At 40.7% G+C, this 20,922-nt stretch overlaps 1 protein-coding gene across 1 annotated transcript in view; it reads left to right on the plus strand.

Annotated features, from left to right (window-relative positions):
• The window catches only part of PHEX (phosphate regulating endopeptidase homolog X-linked), a 245,623-nt gene that overhangs the window by 166,441 nt on the left and 58,260 nt on the right, over positions 1 to 20,922 (plus strand). Inside the window, exon 14 of the mRNA XM_043570128.1 lies at positions 7,868 to 7,971. Coding sequence (XP_043426063.1) covers positions 7,868 to 7,971 — 104 coding nt within the window. The remainder of the gene's footprint in view (positions 1 to 7,867; positions 7,972 to 20,922) is intronic.

Here is a 20,922-nt window from a genome sequence, read left to right on the forward strand (position 1 = left end):
TCTTTCCTGAAATTGTAGTTTGACAAGTCACATATCTAGAAGAAGTCCTAGCTTTGTAGATGAACATCAGACTTTTATAAGCTTATTCAGAAGTGAGAGAAAGCTTTAATGATAAAGTTTCCCCATTGGGCTCCAAGATGTGGCCATCCAAAGCATATTGATCCAGTTGCTATGCAGGAAAATACATATGCTTCAGCCCGTCTTATACATTGTTTTGATGCTGAATGGTCTCACTATTACTATGATAATTAAAAATATTGCTCCACCTGACACATTCCTGTACATTATATTTTAAGCTCCACAGTGATCCTATGAAGTAGATGGTGTTTATCCCCATTTTGCAGAAAAGGACGTAGAGCCTCAAAGATGTTCAGTGATTTCTTCAGTGTTCTACGGGGAATCCGAGCCTGGACTGACATCTGGGCCCAGAAAGCTCTGCAAGGTCCTGGTCAGGCACCTGCACTGGAGGAAGAGTTGTGGGTTTGAAGAATCAATGGGATCTCCTTCCCAGAGCTGGTTGGGAAGGGGGAAGAATATGGGGGGGGGTGTCATATTGTCTAGGGGTTAAGAGCACAGGCCTTGGAGTGATTCTGCCTTTTCTACTTATTAGTTGTTTGATCTTGTGCAGCTTTGGTTAGCTTCCCTTTGGTTATTGGCTGTGGGTTTGCAAGCTTCTCAGAAGCTTCCTGGGGTAATCTGAAACCAGGCCCCATGCTCAGCGGGTGGGGAGTGAAGGAAGAGGCAGGCCACTCCAGGTTGGTAGGTGGTAGTTTAATAAGCCAAGGGGCTTACATACTAGGGCAGCAAGACGAGTGCATCCCTGCACCTGCTCGCCAAATCTTAAAAGTTTATATAGAGGCTATAACTAGGTTCAGTCATGTATACTGTGTAAGTGTTCTCAACACCTCATCACTATCTCAAGGCCGTGTCCTTGGAGCCGCCTCTGGGAGTGGGGAAAGGCAAGTGGAACTCACATTCCAAGGACAAGTATACAAATGCAAAAGCACCTTGCATAATGTTCTGCTGCATAAGTAGGTTCCCTGTGAGGGGTAGCTATTACTTTGTGGGTCAGAATGAGAACTGTCACTGCTGAGAAGAGCATCACCAGGGCACAAAACTCCTTAGGAAGAGAGCCTGAGTGAGACTGGCAACTATTCCAAGTCAAAGATGTAGATGAGACGGTGTGAGAGGCATTTTGGTGTAGTGGTTAGGAACGCAGGCCCTGGAATCAAAGTGCCTGGAGTTAAATCCCTGGTCTGCCATTTACTAGCTGTGTGGCCTAGGGTAGCTTATATAACCTCTCTGTGCCTCAGATTGCTCATATTAAAATGGCGATGACAGTAATAATCCCTCCCTTACACGGCTGCTGTGAAGATCAGGTAAGTTAACATATTTAGAATATTTAAAACCTACCCTGGCACACAGTAAGCACAATATAAGTGTTAGTTAGGACATCTTTAATATGTAGTTATGATAGGTTATTTTGGTGTGGAAAATTCATTATGAATTGACTCGTGTGGTATCCAGGTGCCTCAAATTGATTTAAAAGGCTATACAGATGGAACAGTCTCAAGCTTTAAGCAAATAAGATAGCATCAAGGGCCCACTGTCCATATTGAGTTGATCAACTTTTGTTGGCACTCTGCTGTTGTCTAAGGTGAGTGCCCAAAATGTAAGTACTCACCGAATGCAGTGAGTGCTTGCACTGAATCCAGATGCCAGACAGGATGCACTGTTCGGTATGTTTCCTTGTTTCTCTAGGGTCTGAACTGAAGCCATTAGACACCAAGATGTTAAGCGCTTTTGTCAAGAAACGGCTTTCGTCTGACTCATTGCCGGAGTAGACACAGTTGAACTCAAGAGATGCTAACAGTTTAAAAAATGGGCAGTGAGAAAACATCCAGATAGTGAAATAAAAATACGTCTGTGTTCAGAAATGGATAGAAGAAATGAATAACCCCCAACCTGAAACTAGGTAAAGGATGCTAGATGTGATAGTAATAGTGTCACCGAGGTAATAGCTGGCGTACAGTGAGGCTGTGTTTTCAGGTCTGGGAAACATGTAGGTAAGGGCTACTCTAGGGCCTGTGAGAAATTTTTGGTAATACAAGCTCCGAGTGTTGAGAGGCTGTTGGAAATGAAAAACAGCTTACTTCATTTGACGCAAGCAAAGATACGATTCATCAGGCAGAAAGGCAAAAGGAAAGAGCATAGAGATTAGGTAATGGATCCGATGAAGGTCAAGGAGAAAGGTTGAAGTCTGAAGTTGGGCTCATGTGGAGGTAAGAGCAAATGGAAAAGAACTTAGAGGCAAATGTAAAGAATTAGAGGAAAAAAATTTTTCCCTCTGTGAGTTGACAAGGTAAACTGAGATACCCAGCAAAGTATTTCTGAACACCGCTTGTAATTTAGTCTTTGCAAAGAGCAGGAGATGCCCTTTGTGTGAATCCCGAGTAGCATGCGGGAAAACCTACTAGTTAGCTTGAACATGTAGGTGTAGGTCCATTTTCAAATTAGCCTCACAAAGTGTTCTTTCATTTATCCTTGATGAAAACAGACTCAAGAGCAAGTTGGCGTCAGTTGTGGAAGGGTTGGCGCATTAGCCTATTAGCCAGGAAAGCCACAACCACACTAGGCATTTCAGAGTGAGGGGAATTAATAGGAAGAGGGGCTGAAGATTCTTCCAGCATCATCATAAGAAACAGGAGAGAGAATGAAAGAGAACAAACACAGCAGCTTTTCACCTCCTGCCACCTGCTGATTTCCCCCAGTGCCTCCTATTGGCAGGAAGCCAACTAGCACTTGGGCCTGGGAAATAGAGTTTTCAGATTCCCAGCCCCAGCATTATAGAACAGAATAAGCTGAGACACAGTAGGTAAATAGTCGGCCCCACTAGGCGTTTCACTCATTCTTGTGAAAGCCAATGGAGAATTAGAGTAAGGGCTAAAGTCAGAGTCCCAGCTGGCCTCTATTTACTTAGGAGAATTGGATCTAGGTAATTTTTTCAGAGGAGATCAGGTTTTCTGGTGAGTGATAAACACATACATACATAAACATATAAACACACATATAGAGATATACAGATGTGTGAACCCACACAATATTCTCTGGGGGTGGGTCTTGGTTTTCTCTAGCCAGTGGAGCATGTGTGTTTGTCAGTGACAGAGAGTGCTACTGCTGCTATGCAAGAGTGAGGTGATATTTAGGTGACATGCTCCAGAAAAACAGGGTGTAAATAATTCTATACAGTAGGTAAAGAAACAAAACATTGTCCTGAGTTCTTGCAAGTTACCTCTGGCCACCATGGCCCTGAAGAACCAAGAATTGCCACTGGAGGGCAGTGCCCTGGTGTCTGCTAACCTTCCAGCTAGCCTTCCTTAACTCCCACACACTGGCCTCCATCTTGAGTATTCCTCTGGCAAGAGCAGGCCATGACCTCCTCTTTCCCCCAGTGGAGGCTACAGGGTATCTGGTTCCATGTGGTTCCTGGCTGATGTGCTAGCTGGCGATCCTGAGAGTCACCCATATGTGGCTGCTTTTGGGAACTCCATCATCCACAGTATACCATATATGTAAGTTCAACATTTTGAACATTATCTCTATGTATGTATGTACGTATGTATACACACATAACACTTATGGACAAAGCCATCTAAATGCAGCAATCTTGCATATTACTGTGCCATAACTAAGGGAAAATGTAAGTATGAATCTGAATTTCGTTAAGGTTTTAGAAAATTCTATGGATGCCTAGCATAAAACCTTTCTTATAGACACTTGGATATATCTGAGTATCTTTACATGGATTTAACTTAAGTGTTGTAGAATCTGTACATCCTATTGGCTTGTGTAGTGTCTTATCAACATGTACTTATCCTACAGGGAAGCTGATCACATTTCCTTGTTCTGCCCTTCCTACATGTTCCTCACCCTTGAGGTGTGGTAATAGCTTTATCTCTTTATCCCTTAAGTCTGTGATACTTGATGCTTGGCATCCAGGATAGGATTTCCAAGAAGAGAAATTCACATTCCCCTGAATTTTCGGATCTGGATGGCTGTTCCTAGGAAATGACATGAGAGCCCCAAATAGTTTCCCAAAGATCACTCAGTTGAAAAGTCAGATGTAATTGGTTGAAAATCATTATCAGCTTGACCTATGTTTTCACCAGTAACAGGACAAGAGGCTTTTGAAACAATTAGTGTCCCTTTCAGAGTTTAAACATTATTTTTGAAGAGTATAGGTGGCTTTACAATGTTTATGTGCATTCATTGTTGTTGCTGCTATCTCTGCAAGTGAAAATTTCCCAGTGGTTGCTGGGTTTCATAGTTTTTTTTTTTCCCTTTCATTGAAGGGCCTCCTGAAATATTTGAAATTATCAAAGTATTATCACATGGTAGAAAATTTGGGAAATAGAGAAAAGGAATGAAAAAGCACCCATGATATTGGTACTGGCACATAATAATGCGTACTTCTGTTTCAGTGTATTGTTTTCTTTCTAGTTTTGTATTGCTGAAATTGATGCTTACAAATAATTTTGTATACTGACCTTTACCATGACTTATTCTCTTGTCCTGGTCTTCCAGAGCCTTAACTAGCATTATTTTCACAGCTGTATGATAAGTAAACTGTCATAATGTATTTACTCACTGCTTCTCCTCCCACCTTTAGTTCTTACAGTCCCCTCCTCCTTCCCTGTACTGTTTCTGTTGAATCACCAGCATTCTTATTGAGACCAATGAAAGTAACATTGAAGTAGGAGCCTAATGATTTGAACCATGTGGCCTTGCCAAGTTCCATAATCTCTTCAGCTCTTTTCCCATCCATCATTTGGGAATAACATGCTGGCCCTTCTGTCTCCCCAAACACTTAACTTGTGTCACAGAGAAAAGTAAAATTTTGTCCCGTTACCTGTGTTTTCCATTAAATAAATGGACTAGAGTGATTAAACTAGGGTAAGAAATCACAAAATTCTGTTTAATAATTAATACTATTTTAAAATTGTCCTTCTAAATATACATAAGCCATGGACAAATTGTAGTTACTTGCCTCTGAGTTTTGTTCCCTATGATTATTTTTTTTAAAATTTTTTTTCAACGTTTATTTATTTTTGGGACAGAGAGAGACAGAGCATGAACGGGGGAGGGGCAGAGAGAGAGGGAGACACAGAATCGGAAACAGGCTCCAGGCTCTGAGCCATCAGCCCAGAGCCCGATGCGGGGCTCGAACTCCCGGACCGCGAGATCGTGACCTGGCTGAAGTCGGACGCTTAACCGACTGTGCCACCCAGGCGCCCCTGCCTATGATTATTTTTATGGCAGTGGTAGGACCTTATTTATTTAAAAGTATTTTTAGACTTCGGCCTGTTCTTTTTAAGGAAATTTTTGGATGGTTTTCTGTTTAATGTCTATAGAACAACCTGAATATTAAGGCTTTTTTTTTTTAATGGAACAGGAAAGTATCATGATTAGCAAACTCTTCTAAAAGTAACAACCGATCCCACAGATATTACTGAAAAGTTACTATTTTTGAACGAAATTCCTTTGAGAGAATTTGCCAGAAAGTGTTGAGAAACCCAAGAATGTATCTGAATTTTTCATCAGTTACAATCACATTCTGAAAGTTCTGGCAGAGCTGTCTTGGGAACAAAAGCTAAAAAAGGCTAAGGGTTGAACAGCAGACACATCTTTTAACTATATGACTCAGGAATGCATTAGGATTGTTAGTTAAGGTTGCCTCCTAAAACAGGGAGTTTACTCTGTGTCTTCTGAGACTTTGAGTATAAATTTCTTCTATTTTTAAATACAAACAATTATAAGATTTTGTTTTGAAGCATCTCAAACATTGGAAAAGTATGTAAAATCAAATTTTGAACACATCAGCTTTAATAAATATTAAACATGGCTACATTAGCTTTGTAATGCACATATACATTTGAAATGAATAAAATAGATACCATGGAAATTCTTTCTGTAATCCACCTTGACCTAATGATGCCCTTTCTTCTTACCTACCTCTTCCCTAGATATAAACTCTATCTGGATTTCAGTGTTTATCACTCCCATGCATTTCTTTATGCTTTTGCTACATAGGTATGTATCCATAAGCAACATATAGTATTGGTTTACATGTTTTAAAACTTTAAATTAGTTCATACATCCAGCTTGCCTTATTCACTCAGCATCGCTTTTGAGATTATTTCATGTTCATGCATACATGCCACTTTTTTAAATAAAAGTGCCATGTTGCTTTCCATTATGTGACTGCACCGCAGTTTATCAGCCACTTCACTAAGAGGCTTGATGGAGGGACAGCTTAAAGTCGTATCTTTATAATTGGTTGGTCAAGTAGAACAGCAAAGGTGCCAGGAATTGATACTTTCATTCCTGCATTTCTCCCTGTGCCTTCAGTTGTTTTGCTCCTTCCTTTATATTTTGGCCTGACCCATGGAAAGGTCAAGATGAATCATTAACAGAGATACTCTACAGACATAATGAGTATCTATTGTATGTTAGGGAAGAGAGCCAGACATTGGCCAACGAATAGGTGACTGTCAAATCTATAACCATCAAGTTGTGTGTGCATGTGTGTATATTTATAATGTAATGCCTGTGGGTTTCATATACTTGAGTTTGCTGTATTTTAATTTTTGCTTTTAAAATCATATGGTTTAAATACACAAAAAATATAGCCGGTAAGAATTTGATTACTGTTGGTTATTTGCTTATTCAAACATGTATTTTTCTTATTTGTCCCAGTAATATATTTAATTAATTAATTAAAAGTTTATTTATTTATTTTTAGAGAGAGAGAGAGAGAGAGCAAGCAGGGTAGGGGCAGAGAGGGGGGAAAGAATATTAATCCGGCTTCGCACTGTCGGCACAGAGCCCAATGCAGGGCTTGAACTCATGAACCACAAGATAGTGACCTGAGCTGAAACCAAGAGTTGGATGCTCAAACGACTGAGCCACCCAAGTGCCCCACCCCACTAATACATTTTAAAACCAAAGTATTAGATGTTACTACAAACCATTGCTTTTACTGTTATACAGATATTATTTAATAATATTTAGGTTAAGTACTGCTAGTTTTGTAGAGAGTGGCTATAGAATTGAAATTGTTTGCCATTCTCCTTCCAAAAAAAGATAAGGAACTCAAGAATCCTTGATGTCTGTTTCCCAATTGTAATGTACAAATTGTTGTGAGACATCAGCTTCCTGTTTTTCTATGTAAGCTGAATCTAGGATTTGCCTCTATAATGTCATTAGTTTTTGGTGACCAGAGAATTTTTTTGTGTGGTAATAGACAAATATCTGTTAATAATGGAATTATCTTAGTGGCTCCATTGTGCTCAGGATGGGAAATAAGTCCCTGAATCACTTTGATTTTTTTTTCCCTTCATGAACAAATGCTGATTACAGTAAATTGGATTTTAACATTTGACTAAATCATCATGTATAAGCTAAATGAAGTTTTTTTAGCTGACTAAACTGAATATTATTAGAAGAACCTATGTTACAAGTAAATAACGTACCCATTTTAGAAAAGATGAAGGACTCAGGTGAGCCAAGAAATTTCAAACCTAGGATAATAGGTTCTGTAAAGGTTAAAGTAGATTTTTCAATTATAAAGCAAGTGAAACGCATCATAAATTATTGCAGCTTCTCTTGTTTTTTACTGTGATCCAGAAACCATTGTATTGATTTTGGGGCTTTTTATTTGAAAGGAAAATCACTGAGATGAAATTTCATGGCTTTGTGGATACTGGGCTAACTGGTGGAGGTGATGTGAGGAATGCAGCCTCTCCGTTGGCAGAGCCCTCTTTTATCTGCACTTTGAACAATGATGGTTGTGGTTTGTTTTATTCAGATCAAGTTTTCAGAATCTGACTACTTTGGCAATGTCCTGCAAACCCGCAAGTATTTAGCACAGTCTGATTTCTTCTGGCTGAGAAAAGCGGTTCCAAAAACAGAGTGAGTAAAAAAAAATTAAAAAATAAAAGAAGGTGAAAGAGATAAATATGTGGTGGGAAGTGAAGACCCTTTAGGTCAAATTTTGTAATTTCCTCTAGTCAGAGTAGCTGGCTGTCCAGTTACCTTGGTTTGGCAAAATCTGTGTTAGGTGTTGATAAGTCTTATTTGTGATATTATATGAATCAGTTCTTAATTCTAATTATGGCATCAAAACATACTGCAGGAATGCTTATTAGGGTACAAACGTGTGAATCATTTCTAGATGTACTTATAAATATATGTATATTGAAAACAAATTGCTCTAGAATTTCACACTCAGGCAGAAACTTTTGAAGATCTTAAAAAAGAACAAATACTTACAAACTATAGGTACAAATGTAGAAGTAATTGTATACTTATGAAGTAACTAGAAGATTTTGTTGAAGCAGTAAGTGTCACAGAACTGATGGCTGTATAATTTTTCTCCAATAGCAGTTATAATTTATTCCCCTTCCTCCCAGCTGCCTGTAGGAACTTTCCCTATAGGTAGGCAGTTTCCCTAGGAACTTTTGGGGCCAAGGCCAGCCATGATTTCCTTCCCTAGCAACATGTGTATGATGCTAATGATGGCATCTAACCATTATTATGTTGACAATGTGCCAGGAAGTGTTTTACATGTTAGAATTAATTTAACCTCTTGTCATTTCTGTGAGGTGTACGTACTATTTATTATCCTCACTTATCAAATAAGAGGCTTACAATTAAGAAATCTTCACTTGAGGTTTAGATCACTTTTTTTAATTGAAATACACTTGACACAGTGTTCCCTGTAAGGTTTAGATTACTGTTGGTTCTGCCTGCTGGTACTTTAGATACTGTTCTGCTGGTGCCCACTTCTCCATTGTTTTTCTCCCTGTGCTGCAGACTGCATAATTTCTGTTGATCTGTCTTCAAATTCATGGATTGTTCCTTCTGCATTTTCAAATTTGCTTTTGACTCATGTAACAAATTTTTCATTTTGGTGATTGTACTTTGCAGTTTCAGAATTGCCATTTGGTTGTTTTTTAGTTTCTCTTTGTTGTGATTTTCTGTTTGTTCAGTCACTGTTATATTTATCATTAATTCTTTGAATATAATTTAATTCTGTAGGCTAATTTGTAATGGCTGCTTTCAAGTCTGCTAAACCCAACATCTGGCCTTGCTCAGTTTTTATTGACTGCATTTTTTTTAACACTTTTCTCTCTTTGTATAGCATAATTTTTTTGTCGTTGAAAATGACATTTTGGATACTACATTGTAACAACTATGGATTCTGATTAATTTTCCTGAGGCTTAAAAAAAGATAACTTTCCTGGACTTAGATTGCAGAATCTATCTCCTTATATAGTAGGCGGCCATGGAGGTCTCTTCTCATCTTTTAAATTCTTATGTTTATTTTTGAGCCTCATTTCCTAGAGGTTGTCCCTGTGCCTGCACAGCTTAGAGCTCTGCCAGGGATTGGGGTAGACCTTGTGCTCAAACACCTGGAATAGGGAGGGCTTCTGTCCTCTACCAGTTGATCTGTGTATGGGCTGGGAGTATATTTCTCAGTTAGCCTTGGAGTTCACTTTCCACTGGGCTCGCTTGAATCTTTCCTGTATGTGTGTCTAGGGTCCCAGGCCGCCAGGGGTATGCGGAGATCTTACCTCACCCTTCTATGACTATTTTATTTCTAAGATCTCCCTTTTAAATTTCTGGCTTGGGGTTGCCTGGGTGGGTTAGTTGGTTAAGCATCTGACTCTTGATTTTGGCTCAGGTCATGATCTCATGGTCTGTTAGATCGAGCCCTGTGTCGGCCTCTGTGCTGACAGTGCAGAGCCTGCTTGGGATTCTCTCTCTCCCTCTCTCTGTGCCCCTCCCCCCTCAAGTGTTCACTCTCTCTCTCTTTCTCTCTCTCTCTCAAAATAAATAAATAAATATTAAAAAAATTCCTGGCTCGCCTGTCAGTCTTCCCAATGGGAACTGTAACTTCAGGCTGGCAGAGCCGTGGGCATCCTTTCATTTGTTTTCTACCAAGTTTGCCACTTTTAGCTGACAAAGCTGCAGGTTTTCACCTCCACCTCCAACTGAGTCCACCCCCTGTGGCAACAAAGCTGCTGATTTGCCAGCCGCCCTACCTGTCCTGATAGAACAGAGTTCTCACTGACCATGCTGGGAAGGGCAGGAGCAGTCCCTGGCAAGAAGGCCACAGACTCCTGTTCTACTTACTTCCAAGCTCTAGCACTTTTTCATAATTAAACATTTTTCAGTTTGTTGTTTGGATTTGATGATCAATTCCCAGAGCCCTAAAATGGTTGTTTGTTGGCCATTGTGTCCAGTTTTATACTTGATTTTTGTGGAAGGAATTTGCTGACTATTTCATATCATCATAGCTGGAAGCCTGGTTTCCATGGCCCACTTTTTTTTTTTATGGCCTACTTTTTAACCTTGGCTGATATTCTGGTCTCTGGATATTTGACTGGCTCTTTTTATGCTCTCTGGGTCTCTTGTTACTCTCCCTTTCAACTCCCTGCTCTTTTCTAGACTGTAGAAACTTGAGGCTCTGTACCAGCCCTTGGCTTAAGCTGTGAATACTAGCTGTCCCTCTTACCCATGGCTCCCAATCTACCTATCTCTGCCCTCTGCCCTTCTGGCCTTCCTACAGCATCCACCCACAAAGTTAGTTCAAAGTGCTCACTTTAAGGAGTAGGCCTAAAGCTGAACCATTGCTCTACCCATCCCTGACTCCAGTCAAAAGAACATAGGTTAGAAGGTTTTCAGACTTCTTTGGAAATGACAGGCAACTGCTTTCAAGCCATGTGCTCCAGTGTCCTTGGTTCTCTCCTCTCATCACAGTGTCTCTCAGCCCGTCTCTCCTGCTTCATTCCTAACCTCAATCAGTCAATTGAAATTTTAGATGTAAAAGAAAAACGAAATTTTAGATTTAGGGTTCTAGAGATAGCTCCTTGAATCTGACAACCTCAGCAAATGTTTTCCAGTATCCGGATGAGCATCTCCATGTAGTATGGTAGTCACAGATCTGTGTGAATCATCCTGCTCTTTCAGATCTACTTCAGATCGGTTCAGACTCTTCTTGCAGTTTGTGGATAATTCAAGATATTTTTGTCACCAGTATTTTCCTGAATTTTTGGCGTTTGTGCTTCTCCATATTAGGGATACTGTCAAGTTAATTCAGTTTCAAAATGTCATTATGCTTTTGTGTGTGTGACAAGGCCTGTGCTGCTAATTGAAAACCTCCTAAATGTGTCCTTTTTACCATCATCCTAAAATACTGATGGACTTTCAGATTCGAAGGGCCTTGTCTATTTTTCATATTTCATTCATGCCTTGGAAAAATGTTGGCTGACTTTGTGGGCTTAGGCAAACCGCATGATTCTGTGTAGTTTTCTTCTCCATCAGCAAAAAACAAATACCTCTTTCACAAGGACATTAAATTGGTTAATGTTTCTGGAAAAGTTATGCACGAATGAAAATCCATGCAATAGTACTAATTCTTGCTTCCTCAAACTATGTGTCTATTTCAGGGAAAGTAACATTAAGAAATTGAAGGTCCTCTTTGTGTGGTAAAGGGATAGGATAGTCCATTTTTTAGAAGAAATTTTGGGCTGCTCCTTTTCAGGCATTGTAGGGAATTTTAGCTTCATGACACCCACTGGCTTTAATCGACATCTTTTAGTTTTGAAAATTGATGAGTTAATCTAGTGGGAGTGATTCTGGAGTAGCTCCACTACACTAGTTTACTTTGAATAGCACATCACGATTATATTTCCACAAAGCCCTGAAATAACATTTTGCTTCTTTGTGGGTATAGGAGATAAATACCCTTTATCTTTCATTCTCATGGAATCCATTTTAGCCGAACTAATGTGCATTAAGAAGTTTCTAACGCGATGGGAAATGTCAGCAAGAATGGAGTTAATTGGGTGGTCATCCCTGAAGGTACATATTGAGGGGTTGGTTCTCAGAATTGTTACTTCATCAGCTCACTTAAAAATAGAGGATTTACTCTACTGCTTGGCTTGAGTCAAAAGTAATTTTTTCCCTTAGGATCCCCTTTCTTTGACAGAAATGGCTTTAAGTCAGCTTCCCTATTAACTCACTCTCACTCTGCTGTGACCAGACATGTCTGGAATTTCTTTCTCTATCTTTTCAAAAAATAGGTAAAAATAGATCAAATGTCTATACAAATTATGATTTTTCCCAGAATTTTTGTTTGTAAAAGCATTCTCTATAGCATGGAATGGGAAGGATATAATCTACAGGATATTAGAAATAAAGTAATAAATATTCTATGGTTTGACCATTCCCTATTCCTTTGACTATCTTTAAGAGCTGATAGGTAAAATGTAGAACTTTAGCCTGATGTATATCTATTTTATATGGATCAAAAAATCAGAGTACCAATGTCCTTGTCTTTAAACAACTGTGTTTCATTATTACACTCCTTTTGTGTATTCCATTGTCCAGTATAATTTCATCCCCATATATTTTTCTTTTGAAATTTATACGAGACCTCTTCCCACCTTGTCCACTAAATCCTTCCCCAAACACAGTCAGCAGGAACACCCTAAAGTCATGGTAAGAAGAATTTAAAGCACTTGAATGACAGTTTTCGTTTATTCAAGTAGATGTATATATAGCAATAAATTCATTTCAATAGATGTAATGATCTTCTGATCAGCACATGCCACTGGGACAATGGTCTTAGCCCATAAAGAGCTTAACATCTTGTTGGGAGACAAGTTGTGTTAACACATATGCTTTCAGGGCCCAATCAGTTAACAGATGGTGATGTAGACAAATGTAAACTGATGGGGGGCGGTGGGGACCGTGGAGAACTAGTCATTGTACACCTCATTTCAAGGAGTTCCAGTTCAGTCCTTTTAAAAACCGTTGTGATGGGCAGACAAAACATTTTCATGAGAAAAGTCAACCCATTGGTTACAACTTCATCTACGGACAACACTTGTCAGTGTTTCAGTTATCTATCTCCTGCAGTCTAACAAACCACTCCACTAGGCTCAGCGGGGTGCTTGTTGTTTATGAGCTTTCATGTAATTGCAGTCAGAGAGTGGCTGGAGCTGGAGTCATGGGGGAGGGGTCTTCTTTCATGTCTAGTGGCTGATGATGGCTGTTGGCTGCCTCTGGCTTTGCATACTGGGCTTCTTTATAGCGTGCTGATTGAGCAAGAAACTCCAAAGAGCAGGTTCCTGAGAAAGAGAGGAGGAAGGAACCCTGTGTGCACACTAGGGGGAGGTTGTATTGCCCTTAATTGCCTGGCATAGGCAGTCCCGTGGTGTCATTTCCATTGCATTTTATGTTTTAAAACCAAGTCACCAAGGCCAGCCCATAATCCAGAGGAGAGGAATGTAGACTCCACTTCTTTAATGGGAGGAGCGCAAAAAAAATTGCAAACACATGTTAAAATCAGAATAGGTAGCCTTATACTAGAGAATGGTAAAACTAAATATATAATACACTTGGATATAATCAGGGAGATATACAGAATATTTAATGGCTGGTTTGGCATGGGCAGTGACCAATAAGAAGCAGCAGTAGCGCCCACAAGTGGTAAGATCTACTGGTGCAGCCACTAAATATCAGCTCTGGGTACAATCAAGGCTCCAAACATACTTTACAGACAGCACCAGCTCTGGGAGTTCAGGAAAGGTGAAATCGTGGGCCTGAAATAAGAGGTTGTAGGTACTCTTGCTGAAGCTTCAGAGGCCCCATCAGGCCCTGTCTGATTGTTTGATCTCTTTGTTTTGTCCACCTTTGTTCATCAGCAGTTAGAATCATTTTTCCTGCATGGCCCTTATCCTCACATTTTGCAAGTTCATTCTTTGCTGAAGGCAGGGGAGAGAAGGGATGAGCTCTAGGGATATAAATCATCTTTTGTACCTATTACGCTTCAGTCCATTGTCATTTAGGACTTGACTCAATCTTCAGACATACCAATGCTGGGTTCTTTGTATGGTAATGTGTTAATTTTCTGTTGCTGCTGTAACAAACTACCCAACGTTAGCAACTCAAAATAACACAAATGTATTATCTCACAGTTCTGTAGGTCAGAAGTACAGGATGCCTTGGCTGGTTTCTGAGATCTAGGTTTCATAAGACTGGAATCAAGTTGTCAGCTGGCTGGGCTCATAGCTGGAGGCTCTGGGAAGAATTTTGTTACAAGCTTATTGAGTTGTTGGCAGATTCACTACCTGCCAGTTTCAGAACTGACATCCCTACTTCCTTGCTGGCTGTCATTTGGGAGCCACTGTTCCCTTCTAAAGGCTTCTCTCTGATCCTTGCACCATGGTCCTTACATCTCAGAGCCAGCAACGGCATGTGGAATCCTTTTAACTCTTGGAATCTGACTTCCTCCCCGCCATCTCTGGGACTCCAGACACAGAAGGTTCTCTACTTTTAAGGACTAGTGATTAGATTGGGCTCACCTGGATATCCAGGAGACCATCCATGTTTTAAGCTCCTTAACCTTAATTGTATTTGCAGTGTCCTTTTTGGCATGTAATGTAACCTCTTCACAGGATCCAGGGATTAGGACCTGAACATAATTCCACCTACCTCAGGTAGTGACCTTAGAATGATGAAAGTGTTTTCCCCTCCACTTGTTTCCTCAAGAAGGTAGACCAGCCAGTAAGTTTGTTTGCTAAACATTGGGGCTTATTGAAATACTAATCCTAACTCTGAAGGAAAAGAGTACACATTTTATGGAAAGGAGTACATGTTTCAGTTTTGACTAGAGGAGGCACTCTCTTGATTTCCAGTAACGTCTCCGGTATACTGTAACACTTAAGAGAACCGGTTTGAAGTCACAGCAGACCTTGCACAAGTACATAATGCTTCTTAAGTCTCATTGTCCTCATCTGTGAGATAGGCTAGTGATTCCTACAGTTGCTATGGGGAAGACTACGAATAGGAAGTGCCTAGGGCATTGTGAGCGCTCAGTGAAAGTTTCCTACGGCCACTGTTACTTCTAATGATAATAGAATGATGTATTTGTGGACTTCTTTTTTTTTTTTTTTTTTTCTAAGATTTTTACTTTTATTCGGAGAAATAGGAAGCTATGAGATAGCTTTTTTTGTTTGTTTCTGAAGAGTTTTTTTTTTTCTGAAATTTATTGACAAATTGGTTTCCATACAACACCCAGTGCTCATCCCAAAAGGTGCCCTCCTCAATACCCACCACCCACCCTCTCCTCCCTCCCACCCCCCATCAACCCTCAGTTTGTTCTCAGTTTTTAACAGTCTCTTATGCTTTGGCTCTCTCCCATTCTAACCTCTTTTTTTTTTTTTCCTTCCCCTCCCCCATGGGTTCCTGTTAAGTTTCTCAGGATCCACATAAGAGTGAGACCATATGGTATCTGTCTTTCTCTGTATGGCTTATTTCACTTAGCATCACACTCTCCAGTTCCATCCACGTTGCTACAAAAGGCCATATTTCATTTTTTCTCATTGCCATGTAATATTCCATTGTGTATATAAACCACAATTTCTTTATCCATTCATCAGTTAATGGACATTTAGGCTCTTTCCATAATTTGGCTATTGTTGAGAGTGCTGCTATGAACATTGGGGTACAAGTGGCCCTATGCATCAGTGCTCCTGTATCCCTTGGATAAATTCCTAGCAGTGCTATTGCTGGGTCATAGGGTAGGTCTATTTTTAATTTTCTGAGGAACCTCCACACTGCTTTCCAGAGCGGCTGCACCAATTTGCATTCCCACCAACAGTGCAAGAGGGTTCCCGTTTCTCCACATCCTCTCCAGCATCTATAGTCTCCTGATTTGTTCATTTTGGCCACTCTGACTGGCGTGAGGTGATACCTGAGTGTGGTTTTGATTTGTATTTCCCTGATAAGGAGCGATGCTGAACATCTTTTCATGTGCCTGTTGGCCATCCGGATGTCTTCTTTAGAGAAGTGTCTATTCATGTTTTCTGCCCATTTCTTCACTGGGTTATTTGTTTTTCGGGTGTGGAGTTTGGTGAGCTCTTTATAGATTTTGGATACTAGCCCTTTGTCCGATATGTCATTTGCGAATATCTTTTCCCATTCCGTTGGTTGCCTTTTAGTTTTGTTGGTTGTTTCCTTTGCTGTGCAGAAGCTTTGTATCTTCATAAGGTCCCAGTAATTCACTTTTGCTTTTAATTCCCTTGCCTTTGGGGATGTGTCGAGTAAGAGATTGCTACGGCTGAGGTCAGAGAGGTCTTTTCCTGCTTTCTCCTCTAAGGTTTTGATGGTTTCCTGTCTCACATTTAGGTCCTTTATCCATTTTGAGTTTATTTTTGTGAATGGTGTGAGAAAGTGGTCTAGTTTCAACCTTCTGCATGTTGCTGTCCAGTTCTCCCAGCACCATTTGTTAAAGAGGCTGTCTTTTTTCCATTGGATGTTCTTTCCTGCTTTGTCAAAGATGAGTTGGCCATACGTTTGTGGGTCTAGTTCTGGGGTTTCTATTCTATTCCATTGGTCTATGTGTCTGTTTTGGTGCCAATACCATGCTGTCTTGATGATGACAGCTTTGTAGTAGAGGCTAAAGTCTGGGATTGTGATGCCTCCTGCTTTGGTCTTCTTCAAAATTCCTTTGGCTATTCGGGGCCTTTTGTGGTTCCATATGAATTTTAGGATTGCTTGTTCTAGTTTCGAGAAGAATGCTGGTGCAATTTTGATTGGGATTGCATTGAATGTGTAGATAGCTTTGGGTAGTATTGACATTTTGACAATATTTATTTTTCCAATCCATGAGCAGGGAATGTCTTTCCATTTCTTTAAATCTTCTTCAATTTCCTTCAGAAGCTTTCTATAGTTTTCAGCATACAGATCCTTTACATCTTTGGTTAGATTTATTCCTAGGTATTTTATGCTTCTTGGTGCAATTGTGAATGGGATCAGTTTCTTTATTTGTCTTTCTGTTGCTTCATTGTTAGTGTATAAGAATGCAACTGATTTCTGTACATTGATTTTGTATCCTGCAACTTTGCTGAATTCCTGTATCAGTTCTAGCAGACTTTTGGTGGAGTCTATCGGATTTTCCATGTATAATATCATGTCATCTGCAAAAAGCGAAAGCTTGACTTCATCTTTGCCAATTTTGATGCCTTTGATTTCCTTTTGTTGTCTGATTGCTGATGCTAGAACTTCCAGCACTATGTTAAACAGCAGCGGTGAGAGTGGGCATCCTTGTCGTGTTCCTGATCTCAGGGAAAAAGCTTTCAGTTTTTCCCCGTTGAGGATGATGTTAGCTGTGGGCTTTTCATAAATGGCTTTTATGATCTTTAAGTATGTTCCTTCTATCCCGACTTTCTCAAGGGTTTTTATTAAGAAAGGGTGCTGGATTTTGTCGAAGGCCTTTTCTGCATCGATTGACAGGATCATATGGTTCTTCTCTCTTTTTTTGTTAATGTGATGTATCACGTTGATTGATTTGCGAATGTTGAACCAGCCCTGCATCCCAGGAATGAATCCCACTTGATCATGGTGAATAATTCTTTTTATATGCCGTTGAATTCGATTTGCTAGTATCTTATTGAGAATTTTTGCATCCATATTCATCAGGGATATTGGCCTGTAGTTCTCTTTTTTTACTGGGTCTCTGTCTGGTTTAGGAATCAAAGTAATACTGGCTTCATAGAATGAGTCTGGAAGTTTTCCTTCCCTTTCTATTTCTTGGAATAGCTTGAGAAGGATAGGTATTATCTCTGCTTTAAACGTCTGGTAGAACTCCCCTGGGAAGCCATCTGGTCCTGGACTCTTATTTGTTGGGAGATTTTTGATAACCGATTCAATTTCTTCGCTGGTTATGGGTCTGTTCAAGCTTTCTATTTCCTCCTGATTGAGTTTTGGAAGCGTGTGGGTGTTCAGGAATTCGTCCATTTCTTCCAGGTTGTCCAATTTGTTGGCATATAAGTTTTCATAGTATTCCCTGATAATTGTTTGTATCTCTGAGGGATTGGTTGTAATAATTCCATTTTCATTCATGATTTTATCTATTTGGGTCATCTCCCTTTTCTTTTTGAGAAGCCTGGCTAGAGGTTTGTCAATTTTGTTTATTTTTTCAAAAAACCAACTCTTGGTTTCGTTGATCTGCTCTACAGTTTTTTTAGTTTCTATATTGTTTATTTCTGCTCTGATCTTTATTATTTCTCTTCTTCTGCTGGGCTTAGGCTGCCTTTGCTGTTCTGCTTCTAGTTCCTTTAGGTGTGCTGTTAGATTTTGTATTTGGGATTTTTCTTGTTTCTTGAGATAGGCCTGGATTGCAATGTATTTTCCTCTCAGGACTGCCTTTGCTGCATCCCAAAGCGTTTGGATTGTTGTATTTTCATTTTCGTTTGTTTCCATATATTTTTTAATTTCTTCTCTAATTGCCTGGTTGACCCACTCATTCGTTAGTAGGGTGTTCTTTAACCTCCATGCTTTTGGAGGTTTTCCAGACTTTTTCCTGTGGTTGATTTCAAGCTTCATGGCATTGTGGTCTGAAAGTAAGCATGGTATAATTTCAATTCTTGTAAACTTATGAAGGGCTGTTTTGTGACCCAGTATATGATCTATCTTGGAGAATGTTCCATGTGCACTCGAGAAGAAAGTATATTCTGTTGCTTTGGGATGCAGAGTTCTAAATATATCTGTCAAGTCCATCTGATCCAATGTCTCATTCAGGGCCCTTGTTTCTTTATTGACCGTGTGTCTAGATGATCTATCCATTTCTGTAAGTGGGGTGTTAAAGTCCCCTGCAATTACCACATTCTTATCAATAAGGTTGCTTATGTTTATGAGTAATTGTTTTATATATTTGGGGGCTCCTGTATTCGGCGCATAGACATTTATAATTGTTAGCTCTTCCTGATGGATAGACCCTGTAACTATTATATAATGTCCTTCTTCATCTCTTGTTACAGCCTTTAAAGTCTAGTTTGTCTGATATAAGTATGGCTACTCCAGCTTTCTTTTGGCTTCCAGTCGCATGATAAATAGTTCTCCATCCCCTCACTCTCAATCTAAAGGTGTCCTCAGGTCTAAAATGAGTCTCTTGTAGACAGCAAATAGATGGGTCTTGTTTTTTTATCCATTCTGATACCCTATGTCTTTTGGTTGGTGCATTTAATCCATTTACATTCAGTGTTATTATAGAAAGATACAGGTTTAGAGTCATTGTGATGTCTGTATGTTTTATGCTTGTAGTGATGTCTCTGGGACTTTGTCTCACAGGGTCCCCCTTAGGATCTCTTGTAGGGCTGGTTTAGTGGTGACAAATTCCTTCAGTTTTTGTTTGTTTGGGAAGACCTTTATCTCTCCTTCTATTCTAAATGACAGACTTGCTGGATAAAGGATTCTCGGCTGCATATTTTTTCTGTCTAGCACCCTGAAAATCTCGTGCCAATTCTTTCTGGCCTGCCAAGTTTCAAAAGAGAGATCAGTCACGAGTCTTATAGGTCTCCTTTATATGTGAGGGCACGTTTACCCCTTGCTGCTTTCAGAATTTTCTCTTTATCCTTGTATTTTGCCAGATTCACTATGATATGTCGTGCAGAAGATCGATTCAAGTTACGTCTGAAGGGAGTTCTCTGTGCCTCTTGGATTTCAATGCCTTTTTCCTTCCCCAGTTCAGGGAAGTTCTCAGCTATGATTTCTTCAAGTACCCCTTCAGCACCTTTCCCTCTCTCTTCCTCCTCTGGGATACCAATTATGCGTATATTATTTCTTTTTAGTGTATCACTTAGTTCTCTAATTTTCCCCTCATACTCCTGGATTTTTTTATCTCTCTTTTTCTCAGCTTCCTCTTTTTCCATAACTTTATCTTCTAGTTCACCTATTCTCTCCTCTGCCTCTTCAAGCCGAGCTGTGGTGGTTTCCATTTTGTTATGCATTTCGTTTAAAGCGTTTTTCAGCTCCTCATGACTGTTCCTTAGTCCCTTGATCTCTGTAGCAAGAGATTCTCTGCTGTCCTGTATACTGTTTTCAAGCCCAGCAATTAATTTTATGACTATTATTCTAAATTCACTGTTATATTATTTAAATCCTTTTTGATCAGCTCATTAGCTGTTGTTATTTCCTGGAGATTCTTCTGAGGGGAGTTCTTCCGCTTGGTCATTTTGGATAGTCCCTGGCATGGTGAGGACCTGCAGGGCACTTCCCCTGTGCTGTGGTGTATAACTGGAGTTGGTGGGCGGGGCCGCAGTCAGACCTGATGTCTGCCCCCAGCCCACCGCTGGGGCCACAGTCAGACTGGTGTGTGCCTTCTCTTACCCCTCTCCTAGGGGGAGGGATTCACTGTGGGGTGGTGTGGCTCATCTGGGCTACTTGCACCCTGCCAGGCTTGTGATGCTGGGGATCTGGCGTATTAGCTGGGGTGGGTAGGCAAGGTGCACGGGGGCAGGAGGGGTAGGGTTAGATCGCTTCTCCTTAGGTGATTCACTTCAGCAGGGGCCCTGTGGCAGCGGGAGGGAGTCAGATCCGCTGCCGGAGGTTTGGCTCCGCCGAAGCGCAGAGTTGGGTGTTTGCACAGAGCGAGCCAGTTCCCTGGTAGGAACTGGTTCTCTTTGGGATTTGGGCTGGGGGATGGGCGGGGGAGATGGCGCTGGCGAGCGCCTTTGTTCCCCACCAAACTGAGCTCTGTTGTCAGGGGGCTCAGCAGCTCTCCCTCCCTTTGTCCTCCAGCCTTCCCGCTTTCCGAGCAGAGCTGTTAATTTCTGACCTCCCAGACGCTAAGTCGCGCTTGCTGTCGGATCACAGTCCGCCCGGCCCCTCCGCTTTTGCAAGCCCGACTCGGGGGCTCTGCTTGGCCGGCGAGCCGCCCCTCCGCCCCGGCTCCCTCCCGCCAGTCCGTGGAGCGCGCACCGCCTCGCCGCCCTTCCTACCTTCTTCCGTGGGCCTCTCGTCTGCGTTTGGCTCCGGCGACTCTGTTCTGCTAATCCTCTGGCGGTTTTC

The sequence above is a fragment of the Prionailurus bengalensis genome, chromosome X (genome assembly GCF_016509475.1).
Source record: "Prionailurus bengalensis isolate Pbe53 chromosome X, Fcat_Pben_1.1_paternal_pri, whole genome shotgun sequence".
NCBI classification, from domain to species: domain Eukaryota; kingdom Metazoa; phylum Chordata; class Mammalia; order Carnivora; family Felidae; genus Prionailurus; species Prionailurus bengalensis.